The sequence below is a fragment of the Condylura cristata genome, unplaced genomic scaffold (genome assembly GCF_000260355.1).
Source record: "Condylura cristata isolate star-nosed mole 26May11 unplaced genomic scaffold, ConCri1.0 scaffold00007, whole genome shotgun sequence".
NCBI lineage: Eukaryota > Metazoa > Chordata > Mammalia > Eulipotyphla > Talpidae > Condylura > Condylura cristata.
In genome coordinates, this window is record NW_004567108.1 from 22,883,510 (window position 1) to 22,903,677 (window position 20,168).

The 20,168-nt window shown below is 38.3% G+C and overlaps 1 protein-coding gene across 1 annotated transcript in view; it reads right to left on the bottom strand.

The window, feature by feature from the left end:
- The window catches only part of RHOBTB3 (Rho-related BTB domain containing 3), a 45,649-nt gene extending 29,503 nt beyond the window's left edge, over nt 1-16,146 (bottom strand). Inside the window, 6 exon segments of the mRNA XM_012721756.1 lie at nt 2,024-2,178; nt 7,825-8,011; nt 12,636-12,861; nt 13,034-13,066; nt 13,068-13,460; nt 16,091-16,146. Coding sequence (XP_012577210.1) covers nt 2,024-2,178; nt 7,825-8,011; nt 12,636-12,861; nt 13,034-13,066; nt 13,068-13,460; nt 16,091-16,146 — 1,050 coding nt within the window.
- Nucleotides 16,147-20,168: the final 4,022 nt, after the last annotated feature.

The window sequence follows — 20,168 nt, forward strand, 5'->3', positions numbered from 1 at the left end:
TGAATTCTAGGGTCCTCGGTTTGGATGCATGGTGACAATCCAGTTCAATAGAACTTTCTGATCTGCCTTGATCAAAATGTTTTGTAACATATGTGTAATCAATGGTGAACCGCTAGCCACATGCATCTATTGAGTAATTAAAATGTGGCTAGTGCACCTGAGAAAGGAATTTTTTAAAATAATGTAAATATAAACAGCTACATGTGGCTGGTAGCTACCATACTACCATATTGGATGGCTAAGGTCTAGAAGGGGCTATGAGCACTGATAAGCACAACCCCTTGGCTCTAACTTGTGTCCTGTGGGTTGGGGTGCAACCGGAGGAGCACCACAGGGCCTCTCTAAAGATGGGGGCAAGTACCTTGCTTTTGTATGGGTCTAACGGTAATACCACTCTTAAACACAGATTTTAAACGTTCCTTTTAATCTGACATATCATCTCTGCTAATGTTCTTGCAAATGCCACTAATTTTTACTCTTAAGATGCCAGTTAATACTTAAGTATTCAAGAGTCTGAAAAGAGCTCATTCTAATTTTTTCTTCTTATCTTCACTGTCGTGATGTAAGTAAAAATCACCATGTTTTTCTTCCTACTTTGACTCTTTCTCTAATCCTCACCATACCTCCAAACCCTACATGCAAACCAAGTGTTAGCAACAAAAGAAATAGAGGGAACCGAGAGAGAAAAGAAAATGTAAACTGGAAGGTGGGAAGAGTGACCCTGAGAATTTCAGGCCCTGGAATGGGGAACAAGAAGACCTCAGGCCCAATAGCACTATAGCTTTTCTGCAACCAAAGAATCCACACTAGCTTTGTTGCCCAACTCCCTGGGTATTTCAGGAAAATTCAAAATCCTTAGACCAACTTAAGGATGGATTTTAAAAAATGCGAATATAAGATTATAATAATATAATCTTAATCAAAAAATTAGAATCTACCCCTCTCTACTTTTCGACCCACCACTACTTTTAACTACATATAAGTAAGGCAAACATTTCTCATAGTAATTGATGATATCTATATGGTAAGTACATCTTCCCTTAACACTGTATCATTAATTCACCTTTATATTTGTAGGTACATAATAAGCATTTCTATTTGATAAAAATCAGAATTATTTCTTATTTTACTCAGTTTTTAAGTTCAGAATAAAACATTTTTAGAGCCATCTGTGGGAATCTCAACATCTCAGTATGAGTTTATATAATAGATATGGAGGTATTTCCGGAAGAGTACTCAATAAAGAGGTGGAGAACTAATGGAGAAGCCCAAAGGAGTCCTAATTAATGTAGAGTTTGCTTTGGATTACATCTCTTAAAACATTTACTAGATTTGTTTACTGAGAGGAGTCACTTCTTAAAAAACTGGAAAAACAGGTTCAAAGTCAGTAAATACTTAAATGATACAACTACGCATTGCCCAAGGACCATGCAGTCCTAACATCAGGTTAGGTGCTGCAAATACTTACAGGATCCAATAAATGCCACTACAACAGAGCAAGCATACCCTAGTTTCTCACTGAGCCAACAAAAAAGCTACTTGTATAAATAGTTCCATTTGCTATCTTTGAGGTCCACCAAGATCAGGAGTATATGAAATCTTGCCAAAGTACATATAAAAGGAGAAACATGATTCTTTCAAGTAACAGATATAAATAAAAGAAAATTTCCAGGCCCACTGGTTTGAAAGCTTGTCGAACTTGGATTGCCATTAAAACTGACAATACAAGTTTGATAAGTCAATGTGCTTTTGATATGTACAAAAAAAGAACAGTAAAGTATCACCAAATGGGAAACTGGAAAACATCAAATTAGACAACAGGAAGTGTTTCATTTGGGGAGAAAAATAATTTTACTTATTTATTTTTCTGTTACTCTGATAAAAATCTTTACTCTCATTTTATTTCTCAAGGATAAAAGCAATCATGCTCTTCAGAACTAAAGTTCTGACTGATGTTCTGGAAACAGCTAACAAGCCAGCCTGCCATATGTACTCAGTTTATGTAACAGGAGTTTCCACTTACCACTCCTCCAAAATACTTTCCTATGTAGAAGTCATCGAGGCTGTGGAGCTCCAGGTAGGTAGCTCCTAGCTCTTTAGCAAGCTGGATCCCTTCAGTTGTACTAACACAGCTCCCTCTGTCTGAGGTACACAGTGGACATGTGCAAGGTAATTCTTCTGAGAAAACGAATATAAACAACAGAGATTTGAAATTAAACAGTAAAAAAAGAGGTAGACAATCTGCATATTAAATAACAAATTAAGAGCTTGAACCAGAACACAGTTCAAGCATATTTACTACATGCATTACCCACCAGACTGAATAAAAAGTATCAGTGATAACAGAAAGGGCCTCCAAATAAACAAACTCAAACTGCAGGAAGGATAAACAGTCTTTTATAGAAGAATTTTAAAACAGGTGAATGGATGTTATTAAACCTAATCTAATAATGAGGCTAGTCAAAAAGTAATTGCATTCTTCCCTTAATACAACCCTTAAATATCAATACAAATGTGATAACATGATTGCCTATAGAAACCATGTAAAACAGAGGGTTGGCAGGTTTTTTTTTCTTTGTAGGAGCTTTAAATATATTCAACAAGTTTGAAGATTTTACACTCTCGATGTATACCTCAAAGTATTCCTCAATTCGACCTGAATCTTTTTTTTTTTTTTTAAAGATTTATTTATTCATACAGAACTGGGGCCCAGGCCAGAGATGCGGAGGGTGAGAGGATTCACCAGAGACAGAGTGGGGAGCAGAACAGGCAGATCGACGAAGTACACTGCTGAGGGGAGCAGCGGGCGGGTCAGGAGAGGTCTGCCACGCCATGTGGTCACCTCCGGGGCAGGCGGGGATCGAACTCATGCGGAAGTGGCTTTGACTTCTTTAGTGCTGTGCTTTAACCCGCTGCGCCACCAGGGAGGGCCCGACCTGAATCTTTAAGGCTGCAAAATTGCCATTCTCTTTGTAGATTTCCTATAAAGTGTAATTTTAGTATCTAGCCATTTATTAGACTCTAAAGCATAGACCAATTGCAGAGACCAAATTTAATGGTCCTTTAACTTTCCCCCAAGATTAAGGTATCAAAAAACTAAAGGAATAAGTATTTATTTTAAATTTGATATCCCAAGAGTGATAGCTGTCCAATGTACAGATCTAAAGCTAGACAGGTGATGGATCAAGCTATCTGTTGAATACTTCTTAACAAGGTTAAAAATAAGTATTCAACACTGAATTTGTCAGCTAGCTTTGTATTTTTTCATACTTCAGCATAGGTATGTCACTATTCAAAAGGCAGCCAAATCCTAAGGGGGGTATATCCATTTTTCAAGTTGCATGTTGTTGTAGGTTGGCTTCCCTGGGAAAAAGAGTCTGAGATGGAAATTAGTGTGCAGAAACTTATTGGGGGCAAACTTGGGAATAACTCTTCAGGTGTAAAGGAAACAGAACTGGGGAGCAGAAAAATGCATATACAACTGCGACCCTATGGAGGGCTTCAGCACTTTGATGGCCGATTAGATGATGCACAACATGGTGAAAGGCAGCTGGCCTTTGTTTCTCTAAACCAATCAGTTATTAGAGAAAGGGACCTCGGGCAAGCAGCTCCTATCAGCAGAGGGTGGTGACCTCAAATAGAAGTGATCAGTTATTCCAACAACAAGTGTGTGGAAACAAACAGAATAGAGAGCAGCTTGAAATATATATCCATGGCAAAATCCATATGCACTTCCCTGAATCAAAGGCTAGCGACTCCTTAGAACTTAGAACCCATAGTAAGCTCTGGAGAACTTTCTTCCCAGCTCCAGTTCAGGGGAAAATAGCTTTACTTCCTATGGAAGATGTCAGCCACGTTGGGTCCTATACTTTACTAAATTACACGTGTGGACAATCTCCTTCTAGCCTCCCAATCTCATTTAAATAGGGTTCTGAATACTAAGGTTCACAAAGGTAACCCTGGGAATGGGACTCTGCTTGCACCATCAGCAGCCAACAAGCTGGGTAACTGAGGGAAGAAGTACGGTGGCTCTGAAAGGACATTTGAGCAACTCTTCCCAGCACCCAAATTTCCTACCAATGAACTGAATAAGGATGGAAAACATGTAGGTACATACGTGGCATGTACCAAAGACATTGAATCATACGCATACTACATAGGTAACTATGGAGTACACACATGACTTACATTTTCAGAATGCAGATACCATGTATTCATATCCTTGTTTTACAGAGGCTTAGAGAAATTAAGAGACTTGCCTCCTTGTGTGTAAGAGATGGAGAAACAATAATAAAACTATTACTTGTGCATCTGATAAATAAAGGGACATTCAAAGACAAAAAATATATAGTTGAAACAAAGACTTATTAATTCTACAGATATAGAAATTTTAATATTAAGTGTGGGTTCTTTCAATTATGCCTAAACGCTAATGTGTGATTTTTCTCTTGCTTTTTCTAAGATCATCTTAAGTTTGGAGCAAATAAGGTTTTTATAGAGAATTAAATCTATCTTGAAAAATAACACATTGGTATTTTGCTTTCTTCACAAAGCCTTCCTAAACAGTGATTTTAATCTTCTGAAGACAGAGGCCTTCTTATGTCTACAAAGCTCTCCTTATGTTGTTGGAATGGAGTGGGTAGGCAGATCATCTTATTAAATTTTATTTCTGGACAAAAGTAAAGCTAAGTCAGTAGTGACTCAAGTGGAAAACTAAGTGAGCACAATGGAAAATAATTTTAAACAAATCATCTTGGTTTAAGGAAAAATCAAACTAATTTCAGGTTTAACCTAAGGGTGTGGTTCTTCCCACTGTGTGCAGCCACAAGCACCCTACAGACAACCATTCTTCAAAACTCCTATTCCATAACCCATAGCTCCTCTGTGTCACAAAAGACATTTCTTTTTGTTCACACATACCCTAAAGGAAAAAATGGTTAGTGATCATTTATTGGGGATAGCCAAAGAATCAACAAATCATTTATAGGTTTAGTAAACTGACATTGCATATTTCATTAGGAGCAGTAAGAGCACCCAAAGTAATGTTTGATTGTTGTGCTTCTTCAGTTCTCACTCCCATGAACCTACCTCATAATCACAGGGACTCGGAAAGAGAGTGCTATACTCCTATTTGACACCACAGTCTCTATCTCACATGTTGCCTTTTGTTATCACAAAATGTCTACTATTTTTTAAGCAAATGCAACATAATACTGGCATTCAAATGAATAGCCTCTCTTTCAAGGGAATAGCTTTCAGAACCTACAGGGTAATTCTAGCAAAGTGCTTGAAAGCTTTAGAAGCCTAAAAATTCTGACCTAGCAATGTATGATGTTTCATCAGAGCTTCAAAAAGAAAGAAGACAGGATATCCATTTTCAGGAGCTTAGGGATATGAATACCCTGAACATGTTTGGGAAAATAATTCTACTTTAAAGAAAGATTGAATATTTAGTAAAAGTCAAAAAATTTATTCAGAGCCAAGGATGATGAAGCAGACATAAACACACAGTGAAGCTTGTCAAAACATGTGGAACAGAGGAAAGAGATGAGGCTGATGTTTGCTGAACTAATTCTGCTAAAAAAGCAGTCACCAGGAGAACATCCAGCAATATTTCATGCATTTGCAAAGGGTCTGGGGAGGGGGCGGGGTGATAATGATGCGTCAGAGTTGAATAGCCAAATTTTACTTTGTAATTACTTTGTAGCCACCAATTATAAGGCGAGTAATTTCACCTTGTTAGAAAGACTGATTTTTTTTTCACCTGTATGTATCATTCATAAAACCCTTCATTTATTGAACAACTGTCTACTGAATCTCTACCATACATCACATATTAAGATTATAAAATCAGACACAAAAGAAGTCATAGTCAATTGGGCCAAGAGAGACATGACTATGACAATTAGAACATAAAACAAAAGTACCAAAAAAAATTATGTAAAATCACCATGAGAACAGAGGGAACATTAACTCCACCTGAAGGACCAGAGAAGACTTCACAAAGCAGGTAATGATTTAAAGGAAAATATGAATTTTCTATGTAGATATGGTAGGAGTTAAGCAGTAGGATGCTCCAATCAGAAAGAATAGCGTAGGCGAAGACCAACATGTGAGGAAAAAATGGAATATATTCACCTCTAGTTTCCAGATGGCAAGTAAAACCCACACTGCAACCTCCTCTCCCAAATCTATTGAAATCTATCAATGATGAAACAAAGAGGAAAAAAGGGAGGTGAAGGGAGGGAGAAGGGGAGGAAAAGACGGAGGAATGGGAAGGAGGAAGGGAGATGTGTGTATATAGCAACACTCAGAAGTGAGGGGTAAGATTCACAGCCCCGAGACTTGGGATAGCTGAGAGGCTGAAGGCAGAAGGCTCAAAAATAAAAGGAAAGCTAATGCTGAGAGTGCAGCTGGGCCCCTACTCACTGAGGCGACATCAAGAAAGTTTACTGCTCAGTGATAGGGAAGCAAGGGGGAGGCCACCACGCACAACTGAAGGAGATTAGCTGGACACCCAGTGGAAGCAGCAAGGCTTTCAGATCCTAGGCAGACACCCACTCCCACTCCCACTCTTACCCAACGAGCAGAGCACAGAGGAAGGGAAGGCATCAAAAATCTAAACTGTCAAACTAAGCAAAATAAGAAATGGCTGGTTTGAGAAGCATCCATACCATGAAATAAATTCCCACCAAACAGAAGACTTAGAATTTACCCTTTAGGGCCCTCCCTGGCGCTGCAGAGGGTTAAAGCACAGCACCCAGAAGCTAAAGCTACTTTGCACGAGTTCAATACCTGACCCCAGAGGTGACCCACATGGCGCAGCAGACCTCTCCTGACCCGCCTGCTGCTCCCCTCAGCAGTGTGGTTTGTCAGTCGGCCTGTTCTGCTCCCCACTCTGTCTCTGGTGAAGCCTCTCACCACCCCACAGCTCTGGCCTGTACCCCAGTTCTGTATGAATAAATAAATCTTTAAAAAAAAATTAGAAAACCAATTACCTCCAGGGGCACAGTTTTATTAACTGAGAAGGGGCTGAGAGAGCCTTCCAATGTGCTGCATAAGTCCTGTTTTGAACGGTGTCCTGTTTTGAATGGTGTGATGGTTGCATGGATGTATACACATAAAAATGCATTAGGGTCCACTCTAAATTTAGTGAATTTAATTTTTTTTACTTTGCCATTCCCCATAAAATATAAAAAAGTGAATAAAAATAAAAATGTAAAGACAGATTTACTGAGGAAACACCAACTAAGAAGTACAAAATGCCACTGAGTCTAAGTGAATCATGTTTGGCCTTTAGGTAGTCTAAGTGAATTGTGATTGGCTTTTAGGTAGCAACTACTGAAAAGGACTGAACTAAATGAATCCTGGGAGGTTAATTATTCATCCTTTCTCAGGCAGAATTGTTAGTATATTGCTCATTTATTGAATAAATCTAAAAACCTGCCCCAAGTTCTCAAACTTACATGGATAGTCAATCCTCCCCAACACGATAGATGTTCAGGTTATCAAACAATTTTCCATGCTGAGTGTCACTAATACCTCTCCTATATCAAAAGAACACAATGGCTGGCTCCCTTCACTTTGTAGAAGAGCATTTTAAAAACCAAGTATGTTCCTATTGGAATCACAGCTGAAGTTTGCCATACTGTCCTTTGATGTCTCACCATCATAGCCAATGATGAAGAGATACCAGATGGTATTTAAACTCACAGTCATTTTGTTTTTCAAAAAAACCTGCATTAATCATTAATAAACATAGCTCTATTTAAAATCAGCACAGTCCCTGTGCTCTCATAAGAAAAAAGGAAATGAAATACTTACCATTTTGTCTGGTACCAACAGCGGCAATGATCACAGGTACTGAATTTAATGCTCTTTTAATCACTGGAATATAATTATCCTTTACTTCGTGGAATGAAAACTTGTCATTTACATTGTATTTGATCACAATGATATCAGCGCCCCCAATTAGATTTCGAGAGGTGTACCAGTCGCTGTCAAAAATGTCCTAAACCAAAATGTAAACAGCAGTCTTTAGTTTACATGTCTTCAACTCAATCATGAAAGAAACTATAACATGGTAGTTTCAAATTTTTCCTAAATTTTAACTTTAGAAATTCATAAAATAATTTTTTAAAAGTGACAATATAAAGCTAAAATTTTATGAAGTCTATCACTTATTGTAAGCTTTTATTTATTCATTCAGTCTAGCCATTTAGAAAGTGGTAAAGAGAGTCTGATGAAATAAAGCAATATTTTCAGATATTTGTACTTAAAAATAAGTACTGTTTTCAAATTATGCCATATTTTTATCATCTAACAATTTCAAAAATGTAATACAATGCAACAGCTATAAGAACATCAGTATGTTAACAAGAGAGCTTCCTAGGATTGTCTGTGACCCAGTTAGACAGAGGAGTATCGTAATATACCGTGTATTCTGTAGAATTCTATATAGTTTATCTGTATTTTGTAAACTCTTATATACTTATCAACATTATTCATTCTTTGGCCAATACTGACTGCATGTGTTACAGGGTGTGAATGTGTGTGTGTGTGTGAGTGTGCACGTGAGTGTCTTATGGGAACATACTCCATAACAGACAAGATATATTATAAGGTATAAACATAGTAAGGAATATATTTGTAATCATCTACTTTACTCATGTATTTAAAATCATGTATTTTACTCATCGTAATTAAAAATATAGACTAAATTTTTTCAGTATAAAAATCTTTACTTTGGGACGACCTTTAATATTTATATTTAGGCTTAGCCAAAAGTATTATTATAACTCATTCTTTAAATTATAGTACCTTGATATTTTAAAAAATTTCAAAATACTTGTGTGAATAATGATGGTAAGAAAATATCTTTATGTATCTTTAATATCACTGCTAAATATGTGTGAGTACCTTATCATTTCTAGTTAAGTATTAATCATCATTTGTCCTTTCATGTAGCCTTAGGTAGCTATTTTTAGGATGTAATAAAGTTAGATTAAGAAAACTGACAACTAGACATGACTAACAGATCCAAATGCTATTGTTCTGTAAAAGTTTGCACTTTGAAGTATAAGTACAAAACAGGGTTAATTATGTTGAAATCAATTAATCAAAATCTGCACGTCAGAACTTTTATCCTATGATAGAAAATTCTAGAGAAATGTTACACAGTGACACCAGCTGTGGAGAGTGTTTCTCCTCACCCCAACCCAAGGAAATCCTCTCCCAGTTCTCTAGACTCCTCAACTCACCCATTTCCTAAAAACACGCTTGGAGTCAAAAGAATTGCAGATTTGGGGGATACTCTAATTTTTGCTGTCAATTGAGCATGGGACAAATAAAACAATTTTAAAGGAAGATTAAAAGAACTGAAAAAAGACAAATTGTAGAATACAAATACCAAGGCTTGAATTTAATAGAGTTAAGAATGGGAAAAATCTAGTGGAACAAAGATCAAGAAAATGTGCAAGCTTCCCATCAGAGTTCAGCCCTAATATCCCAAAGCAAACCACAAAAAAAATCATTCAGTTCCAACTCTTTCTATTATAGTCAAGTTCAAAATCTATGAGTGTAAAAAGGTATATACCAAAGAGGACAAAATCAGATGACTAGGATTTTAGAAACTAAACAGAAGTGGAATCAATGAGAGAACAACTCTGAGAGAGCAAGTCAAACATAACTGGTCTTAAATTCCATAGTTTAAAACGCTAAATTGCTGCAAAGGTGTATGAGGAAGCAGGAGACATTTAAGAAAAAAATGTCATGAGAAATGGATTAACATGGTGATATTGAATTATAAAGACTATGAATAATTTTATTTTTAATTCAAACCAGGGTTGTAAGGCCACAAGAAAATTGTGCATGTATTAGCTCACTGCTTTTTTATGGAATACTTTTGGTAAACAGGAAAGACCTAGAAATGAAATCATAATATAACTGCACCAAAAAGGGGGTGGGTGAGAGAGAGACACACTAAATAATGGCCTCACTAATGATCTGAGGCACATTTATTTTAAAAAGTGCCAAGTATATATGTCAAAGATCCAACCCAAGGATAAAACTAGAGGTACAACTATCTTATTCTAACTCTAAGGAATCAACACTACATTTCTTCTCAAAATACAACAAAGAGAAAATGCTCCACTAGTTTTCAGAAATATGAAGGAAATCAAATTCTCCCACCCCTTGTAAATCAGTTCCAGGATTTCCTCTAGGAGGTTATGCAACACAAGGCTCAGAGCAACATTTGGAGAACTGAACTCATCTTTTTTTTTTAATCTAAAAAAATTTTTTACAGCAAAACAACTTTATTTCACTCAATTGTGAGGTTGCAAATACAGTACCTACTGAGTACTAGTACTAGTACCCCAAGATATCTAGTTGTGTAAATCTTGAGCAATGAGTGGGAAAACCGCTTCTGCTCAGTAAAAGTGACACACAGCTATACTAAGGTTGTAATAAAATTATAATTACAGTAGCTACCACATATGAAGGACCTACTACAAATCTCTATGCTAAGAACTTTACATGTACTATCTCAATTTACTCATCAGCATAGCTCTAGGAAGCAGACATTATATAGTTAATTTTCTAGACAGGGAAAATAAGGGTAAGAGAGAATAAATGCCTTCCTAAGAAAAACAGCCATTAAGTAGCAATGTGGAGATCTGATAACACCTCCTCTTTATCTCAAAACCTGTCTTCCATCTGCTCTATTTTTAATATTCTGATTCGGTATATATGTTAATATCAGCTGCTGAAAACAATCAACTTTAATATCTCTCATGGGCGTTTACTTACCACCCAGAAAAGAAAAGCACCTTATAATAATAGCTGTCTGAAAACCAATATATTCTAGAAAATTGCACCTGGTTACAAACTCAATGTCTTAAACAGGGTCAGTGGTTCACCAAACAAAAGGTGATTAGCATAACAGAACAGCAAACAGCAATCAGTATATGGCAAAAATCCAGATACAGAGCTTGTTTTAATCCATTTGGATGACTTCATTTACTACAATACATGGGCTCACAAGAATTGCTTTTTGCTAAATCAACAACATAAACAGGAAAGAGTTAACAGCTCAAAGCAAAAACAGGAAAGGTAATCTTAACATCCTAATTTGGCTTATTTTATTTTCCAGGCATTTATTTCCTCTATGTACTTAGCACATGTTCTACTGGTACATACATTTTAGATGGTAAGATCTTTCACGAGAAATGACCAAGGTAAAAGAGGTGCTTTATTTGTTTTCATGGACTCCAGCCAATAAATTCTTTATCAATGTTTCTTATGAGTAGCATCCTCACTATAATAAGTAGGACTTAACTAGCATTCCTGTTATTGAAAAGATCTGTTTTTCATTCATTTTAGCCTATTAACATAATTTCCCCCATCTGAAAATTTATGTGAGCAAATGGCCTTTCTAGGATAGGGGAAATCTGCATACATTTTTGATATGATTTTTAATATATTTACTTTAAAAGCTATACTAGTTTTCTATGACTCCGAATTCAGTTTTTTAATAAATGTTTAAATGTAACATATTACATTGCAATAACTTCTTTTTCTTGTTTTCTTTTTCAGTCATTTAACTTTCTTCTGTTACAAAATATAATCCTTAGCTGCAATTTCATTCCAATAGCAGTAAAGAATTAGAAATTTCAAATAAGATTAGATGAAATCATTCACAATAAAATATTCTGGTGTCCTGGAAACATATATGTATCAGGGAATAGATTCTTCTCCCCTTTTCTCAAACACTCAGAAGTACACTAGGATGTACCTACCTTACTACAATTTCTTCCAATTATGGCAAATTTAAAAGTTTCCTTGAAATTCCAAGCAGCATTATTATTTCTGATTTATGAATGATGAAAAACAAAAAAGACATATATCAAAAATATATGGATCACCAAAATTAAAAACATTAACTGGACATCTCTTGGTGATCATTTTGCAATATGTCAGTATCAAATATATATATTCTACAGCTAAAAGTAACACAGTTATATGTCCATTATCCTCAATTAAAAAAAAACACTAATTAAAAATTCTCAGGGACGGACAGTGCTATAAATGAGTCATTTAAAGTTAATTCCCAGTCGCTGTTTCTTCCTCTCCTTTCCAGGGGTCCTATTTATGAACTACCCCAGTGTAATGTATTTTTGCCCGTATTGAGCTTTCAGAGGGCTTTATTTTTAGAACACTAATATTACACTATCACCCACAGGGTAGTCATGAAAACACATTGCTCTCTGCTGGTGAAACGTGGTGACCCCATCCCTCGATCCCTAGGGATTGACATGTTCAACTGTCAGCTGTCTACCCAGGGACAACCCACAGGCGTGAAATGTAACTAAGTGCTAGGCTTTCCCACTCGGACGTTTTGCCTTCTATGAGTGTTCTCTGCTCAGCCTGCCCCCACCCAGTGGCACAAAGGACCAAAGATTCCCTCTCGTCCCCCCCCCCCGCCCCCGTAATCCCTCAGGGCCCCCCCCCCCTTGATTGAAAACTCTATCCAGGTAACCTGACATTCCACATTTATGAAGGGGGGGAAGGGAGGAGGAGGGGAAAAGTGAAAGAATGGCTCCGTTCGCCTCGACACAGCAGGGGCCGCCCCTTACCCAGACGGGACAGTCGTGGACCACCAGCTTCACATTCCCAAAAGCGCTGGCTTGATACTCAGTGAACACTGGACGCGGGACAGTGCTGGTCGCGTTCAGCAACAAGCTGCTCTCGTCCCCGGAGACCAGCGGGCTTCTCCCCAGGTAAGTGCGGATGAGCCCCGACGGCCGATTGTCCTGGTGGAACGCGTCCCCCTCGTTCCCCAGCGCCACGATGTGAATGGACCTGCAGGGAGAGGCGGGCGAGAGGGAGAGGCGGCACGTGGTCAGCGCGACGATCACCTTCGCCGAGCAGGAAGTGGGGGCAGCGCGCGGCGCGGGTGGGCTGGAGCCCCTCGTCCCAGGGCGGAGACCCGCGCCGGGGCAGAGACAATGGCAGGACCGCGACGCGTACGTACATGGTCTCAAATCCAAGGGCAGAGCGACGACTCAGAACTGCGGCTCCTCGCGGCCTCTCGGGGTCGGTCCGCGGTGTCTTTTCCCGCAATCAGCTCATCCCGGGCCGCGTTCCCCTCGCGCGCCTCCACCGCGGCGCGGCCGACGCAGAGCGGGCCCGCGCGAGCGAGCGAGCGAGAGAGCAAGCGAGCAGCCGAGAGGCGAGCGGTGAGCGAGAGGGGCCCGGGGGCGTGCGAGTCGGGCCGGGTGCGCGCTGCCAGCCAGTCAGGAAGTGCCCGGGAACATCCCGGGTGGCCGCGCCGCTCCCCGCCTCCCCCGCCGCCGCCGCCGAGAGTGGCCGGGCGCCCGGGCGCTGCAGCCCCCTCTCCGCCGCGCTCCCAAGGCCGGGCAGCTGTCGCCTCCCGCCGCTGCTCCTCCTCCTGGCCCGGACTGGGTTAGGAGGAAAGCCAGGGCCTCCGCCCCCTTGGCGGGCCGGGCGGCGGGCGGGCGCTGCACGTGCCGGCTTTGGGGGTCGGGCGGACGCGGGGGCCGCACACCCCGCGGAGGCCGGGGAGTCGGGCCTCGTCTGCTGGATACAAAGGAGCGGCCGGCGCCCTATAAATTAATAAATACAGACGCCCCAGCCCGAGAGCTCCTGATCGCAACCCTCCTGCAGCAAGTTTGTTTAACTCGAAAGGCTGTAACCAGAGCCAGGAGAAGGGGGATGGGGCGGTGAGGCCCCCGCTCGCTGGAGACTGGAGAAAAGAGGTTAGGGAAGCGACGGATTCAAACCCGTTCGCCTCTCCAGCAACCCGGTTTTTTTTCTCCTTTTGGCTGTCACCGAAAGTGTTTTACCACGTCTGCCGCTTTGTCATTTGTCAACATGCACTACAGCTGTTTTCTAAAATCATACTTGTGAGAGAAAAATAAAGGCAACATTCATGCTGGTGCAGAAAGGCCTCTTTGTTCACAGACCAATTAATTTGCTAATATCTCTCAGGGAGGGTTATTTACTATTTCAAGCTATATTTAACATTTTTTACCAAAAGCAGCAGGATTGTTGAAAAAGCGCTGGGGTTCTTTATGTGATCATTCTTTAAAAACAGATGACATATGAAGAGTTTAACATGTTTATTAGCTAAACACTAGTTTACTTGGAGATTTTTCAGTACTCATTATCACCGCAGGAAAAAAAAATAACGATCATGCTAATGTGAGGGTACTTTACATTCTTTCATAACTCCCTCAAGAAAAGGTTATGAGTGTTTCTCAGGGGCCACAAGCTACCTCAATGCAAATGAGTACTGGAACCCACTAATACTGAGAAGAGCCAGAGGTTATCCTGTGATCAGCTTCTCTGTGAACATGCAAATTCTTATGAGTGACCAGTGCTGAGTTCTTGTTTATCCCTTTATTTATTTGTTTGTTTGTTTACCCTAATTTTAATTTTCCCTGTTTCTTTTCTCAACAGAACTATTTTGAGGGTCTGAAGCAGGAGGTAATGAGTGGAGCAGAGAGATGGTTAAGGTAAGAGGCCTTTGGAATGTGAATAGCTTTTTATTATGGGTCCTTGTTCAGTTGAAAAGTAGTTTAATAGTTTCTGGTGTGCAGATAGGGTATAACAGAAGGTGTTCTTTATGTAATCATTGATTTTTTTAAATTTAATTTCCCTTTGCACTCAGTATAATTTCCCTTGTAGTTCCCAGATTGTAAAATATATTGATATATTTAGGAGAGCAGAATGACCTTTATCTCTTGGGTCAGTAGAAAATAGATGTTTTCATAGGTTCCCTCCAGTAAATACAGGTCAAAAACAAAGACAACCAGAATGGATGACTGGATAAAGACAATGTGGTAGATGCATATAATGAAATATTATTCAGCCTTAAAAAAGAAAGAATCCTGTCATATGTCACAATATTAATGCCCCTGGAGGACATTATACTAAGTTAAGTAACTCAGTCACAAAAGACAAATACTTCATTATCACATTTATGTGAAGCATTCTAAAGAAGTCAAATTCTTAGGAACAGAAAGTCAAATGGGGGCAACTATGGAAAGGGGAGGGAAGATGATTCTTTTGCAAGGTGAAAAAGTTCTAGAGATCTGTTTTACACTAGGTGCATGTAGTTAATACTTGCACTTTCACTTAGGAAGAGTGGGAGTGGTAAATTTTGGGTTACTTTTTAGCACTATACCAAAAAAGACACTGAGAAAGGCCAGGAAGGAAGACAACATTCATTTTTTCTCTTGGCTTTTGCATAGGTAAGGCCTAAACTAGGCAGACATGGCAGATACTTAAATGACTTTAATATTCTATGAATATTAAAGAGATCTTTGCTTTCTGTGTCATCAGAATGATGTTCATAGAGCATACAAACATTATTTTAAGTCTTAAAGATGAGAAACAGGAGAGGTGGGGGGAAAAAGGGGGAAAGTGGGAAAAAATGAGGAGTTTGCTAGATTTAGAGGAAGAAGTTGGAAGGAAAGGAACAGAGGAAAGCATGGACTTATATGCAAATTACATGCAAACCAGTATAGACTTAGAAGATCATGGTTTGTTCAGGAAACACCAAGAGCCAAAGTTAGTGCTGGCATGCAGATTCCTCTATTACAGCAAAAAGTAAAGAGAGTGGTTGAGGTCCCCAAGAGATTACTCAAAGTTATAGACAGAAATCTCTGGAGATTCCTCTGGATACGTGACACAATCTGGCTAGATGCTCACCAAACCTGTTTTCTTTCCCAGGACCCGTAACTAAACTAAGCATAACTAAACTATAGAGAATTAAACTAAACCCAACATTTGCTTGTAGGTAGGGCCACAGGATTAGTTCTCATCTGTGAAATTCGATCCTGCTACATGATTAGGAGGTGTCGCTCTCCATTCTAGATGGAACCAGGTTAGCCTTGAAGCTGTGTCTGAATTTGTTGTCTGCAGCATGGAGGAAGGTCGAGTCCCTAAATGGCTGTAGCAGAGCCTCTTCACAGCATGCGTTGTACTGTGATATGAGTGAGGAAATAGAACTTTATTGAGTTAAGCCAGACACTTTAGGGGCAATTATTACAACAACTGGTGTTACTTATCGTGGCAGATACCAGATGGTCCATTTCCTGATACCTCAAAGAGTCTTTTCATAGTGCTCTTAAAGCAATGTCTTTATAATTTTCCCTCTTATTTAAAGTTTTAATGGTTTTATATAATTATAGTTTCCCTTGCTAGTAGATTTTTTTTAATTACTTTTTTTTTACAGGGGTCTAATAAATTGGATTATCATATGTCCAACCTCAAGGTTACTGCAAAATACTCAAGTAAGGGCCTCAAATCCAAACAGTATGTTTTCTTATTTTAGTAGATGAAATGTAAACCATTTATATTCATTCTGGGGATAAGGTGTTCTTATCCCCAGATAAATTGTACCCAAATATGAGTGTAAAATACATGTACAGTAACTCAGTGAGCTGTTATTACTGGTCCTGAAGTCTTGACTATTAATACATCAGCATTAGAAAAACATACTTGTTCCTTAGTGACTGGGGAGGAAGCAAGTATTGGTCAGGGCAGGTCTGAAGAGCTAGTTTGGAAACAACACTTTTCCACCTTGTTTCCTGAGGAGATGAGGGAGAAAGAGGCCTAATGTGTGAGAGATCTCAGTGCCTCCTTCTCTCATCTCAAAGACAATCAGAGCAGTTTTATTGCCATCTGCTTTTAAATATTAGACTTTCATATTCATTTTCATTAAGGAGGGGTTTCTAATGTTAAAAGAACCAAAATTTTAAGATTGCTTATCTAGAGCAAGATTCTCCAAAGTAAAGTACAAAAACTGGGTGAACTGTGAAATTCCAGAATAAGATATTTGCAACAACATATATTTTTACCAAAGAAAAGGGGGAAAAAATGCAGTACCTGAGGAAACAAAGAAAATAAATAAACCAAGTAAAATAAAAACAAACTCCCAGACTAAAAGAACAATAGGACAGTTACCAGAAGTAAGTTTGAGCAAGGGGATTGGATTAAAAGGAAAAAAGGAGTCAACTGTATGGGGATGGATGGAAACTTAAATACTGGTGGTAAGTATAACAAGGTATAGTATATGCAAATGTTGATTCAAAAGCTTGCACTCCTGAAACCTGTGTGATGTTATAAACCAACATAACTTCAATAATAAAAGAGGGGAAAATTAAGCTTTGTTAATACGTAATGTGTGGATTGGCAATGGAACCCCTCCTTAATCCGTAAGTACACAGGACACTTGGTGTTTTGGGGAGAGGATGGAAGCACAGAAGCAATTACCTCTCCTCAAATCACTTTCAACATTATTATCACATTATCAACATATTGCCACATGTTGTAGTTTCTGTAAGTCTATTTATGGATAATATTTAAGTGAATTGTTTCAGTACAGAGCAGTGAAGACAGTGTTAATGCAACAACAGGCAAACACAACTGGCTGAGTTGACACTTCTGATACCCTTTGGAAGCCACATACAAAAAAAAAATCTAATGACTAATCAGATCTGACAAAAAAATGATTAAAATCACAAAGAAGACTGTTCTAAGTAGGAATTTACTTCTTTTTTTGCTAGTATCGACTTCACCCTGAGTACACATTACAGCTAACAGATAATGATACTCTGAACTGCTCACAATTATCTTGTCATTTAAAAGCTGTCCATCCATACATGAAGGCCAAGCTCAGCCATAATTCCAGCATAGGTATTAAGGTGCTTTTCAAGCCAATAATTTCTAGAAAACTCACCAATTCTAGGTGCTAAAAAGTCTCCTCTAAGCTTTTTTAAAAATGAAAGTCAAAAAGCAACACACCCCTGGGAAGATAGTTTCCTTCTTGCCAAGATAAAAATGTCTGAAATAATACATGGAACACAAATGGGAAAAAACAGCTGCATTCCTTTGACAGCAAATACCTTCAGAATGTGCACATAAAATATTGCTAGCGGTCCAAGTATTGGAGCATAACACAATGTAGGGAGTTTACTATACACTGAATCTGAAAGCACAGATGTTTTTAATATGTGTCATACTATTTGATAGATTCTGTTTCAGTGTGGTATTTATTAGATTGTAATTCAGTAAAGAAATACATTTTAAAATCACATTTTTTGTGGGTTGAAAGGCAGAGATAGTCTTTCTGAGCTATGTCTTTCAATACTATTTACACAATGACCGCCCTTTTAGAAATAAAAACTATGCTTTATACAAAACTTAAGTATAACCATTAATGGATTCATTGTTCTGACTAAATTATTTTTAAGTGAGGAAAAATTCCAAGTTAAGGTTGCAGAAAGAGCACCCACATAAAATTCATTCATGGTGTATCTCACAGGCAGTTATTCCAGCAAAGAATCTTGGCCAAAACACATGACCCTATAGGATGTTACCAATGCAGTCCATTTTGTAAGAATAAAACTTGTGTAGTAAAAACTGGTGAAAAAAGACATGTATAGAAAAGTGCATAAAGTGCATGCATTTAGTTAATCACTAATTATAAAATAAAAGTTTTAGTCTTCTCTCAGATGAGATAGTAGAGCATTATCAGAAGTCTTGCACACTGCACACACACACAGTGCTTCTCAATTGTGCCTTCTTTTCCTGAGAGATAATTATGAACCTGATTCTTGTGATGACTATTAACTTTTCCCTATAGTGTTATTCTCTAGTCTCCAAACAAATATTTTGATTGTCTTTCCTCCCTCCCACCCCTTCTCCCTCCTTATCTCCCTCCCTCCCTCCTTCCCTTCCTCCATTTCTCCCACTGGGGCATAATGTGCTACTCCTTTGTAACTAGTTTTGTTCATCATCATTGTAACATTCATTATATTGATGTACCCGAGGTTTGTTCCTTTCTTTCCTTTTTATTGCTGAATAACATCCAATGGATAAATGTGTGACCATTTATTATCTACTCCATTATATAGGGACAGTGGGTTATAGCTGGCTTTTACTATTACCAAGTTTCTAGGATCATTCTTACTTTAAAAAAATCATCTCTTTTGCATGTGTATGCCAGATCACATGGTGTACGTACACACAACTGGTTTCATAAGTAACTTTAATTATACACACCTAACAGCAGAGCATGAGAATTTCCCCCATAATCCTTTACATGTTTAATCAAACTTAATATAGGCCAGATATTATACTAAGTATTTTACTAAGGTTGATGTATTTAAGTCTCATAATGAGTAGGTTCTATTACTATCCCAATTTACAGAAAAGGAAATGGAGGCATTGGGTGAGCACATAACATGCCCTTAGCCACACCAGTAGTGAGGAGAGGAGCAGGGCTTTCAACTCAGATGATGACTCTGGGGCCTATGAAGTCTGAAAAAGAAAATTTTCAGAAGATGAGATAATTAGACCCACCAGACTATGTTCATGATGGGAAGCATTTCCCTCATTATATAACTTTTGTGACTGAAAACAATGCAGGTAACCTATTTAAAAAACCTCCCTTAGGGGATTTTTACAATACCTTTCTAAAAAAGAATTTCCATGGAGTTTGAAGCAATATCTTAAAAATATAATCAACCTCCTAATTACTTTGCAGGAGCAAATGAGTGGTATTAGGCAAGATGAAAGTGTTTTCATCAGATTTCATCCAAAAAAACGCTGCATAATAAATGATGGGATGGAAAAATAAGTATCATGATTCGGCTGCCCAACTAATGAAGCAATTCTTTCATTTAAGTTGATGTAACTTTATGAGCTCTTTTCAGAGAGCCTTTAAGTAAATGGAACATGTGAAAGTAGACTTTTTGTATAGCTGTTTCACAAAAAAAAACAAACCAAGATTTAAAAAAATAATGAGACATATTCAATTATTTTTCTGGGAAGATTTATTAGCAACAACATTTTAGAGAAAAATATATTTTATATTATTACCATATATTTTTAAGTTGTTTTAAGTGTGATTTACTTCACTTTTATCTCATCTTGTGAAAATTTTCTTTCAGTATCTTTATTGTGTTCCTAGTATATTGACAATTATAAATGCTTATAATTTATGAAGATACTGCCAGTAAACTCAAAATTCTTTCCAATGGTATGCTCAGACAAAAAAAAAAATGTTAGGTCATTACTGATCTGTTGCCCAGGGATGTGTTCTGGAGAGCAAGGTTAAGACACCAGGTAGTCCTGGC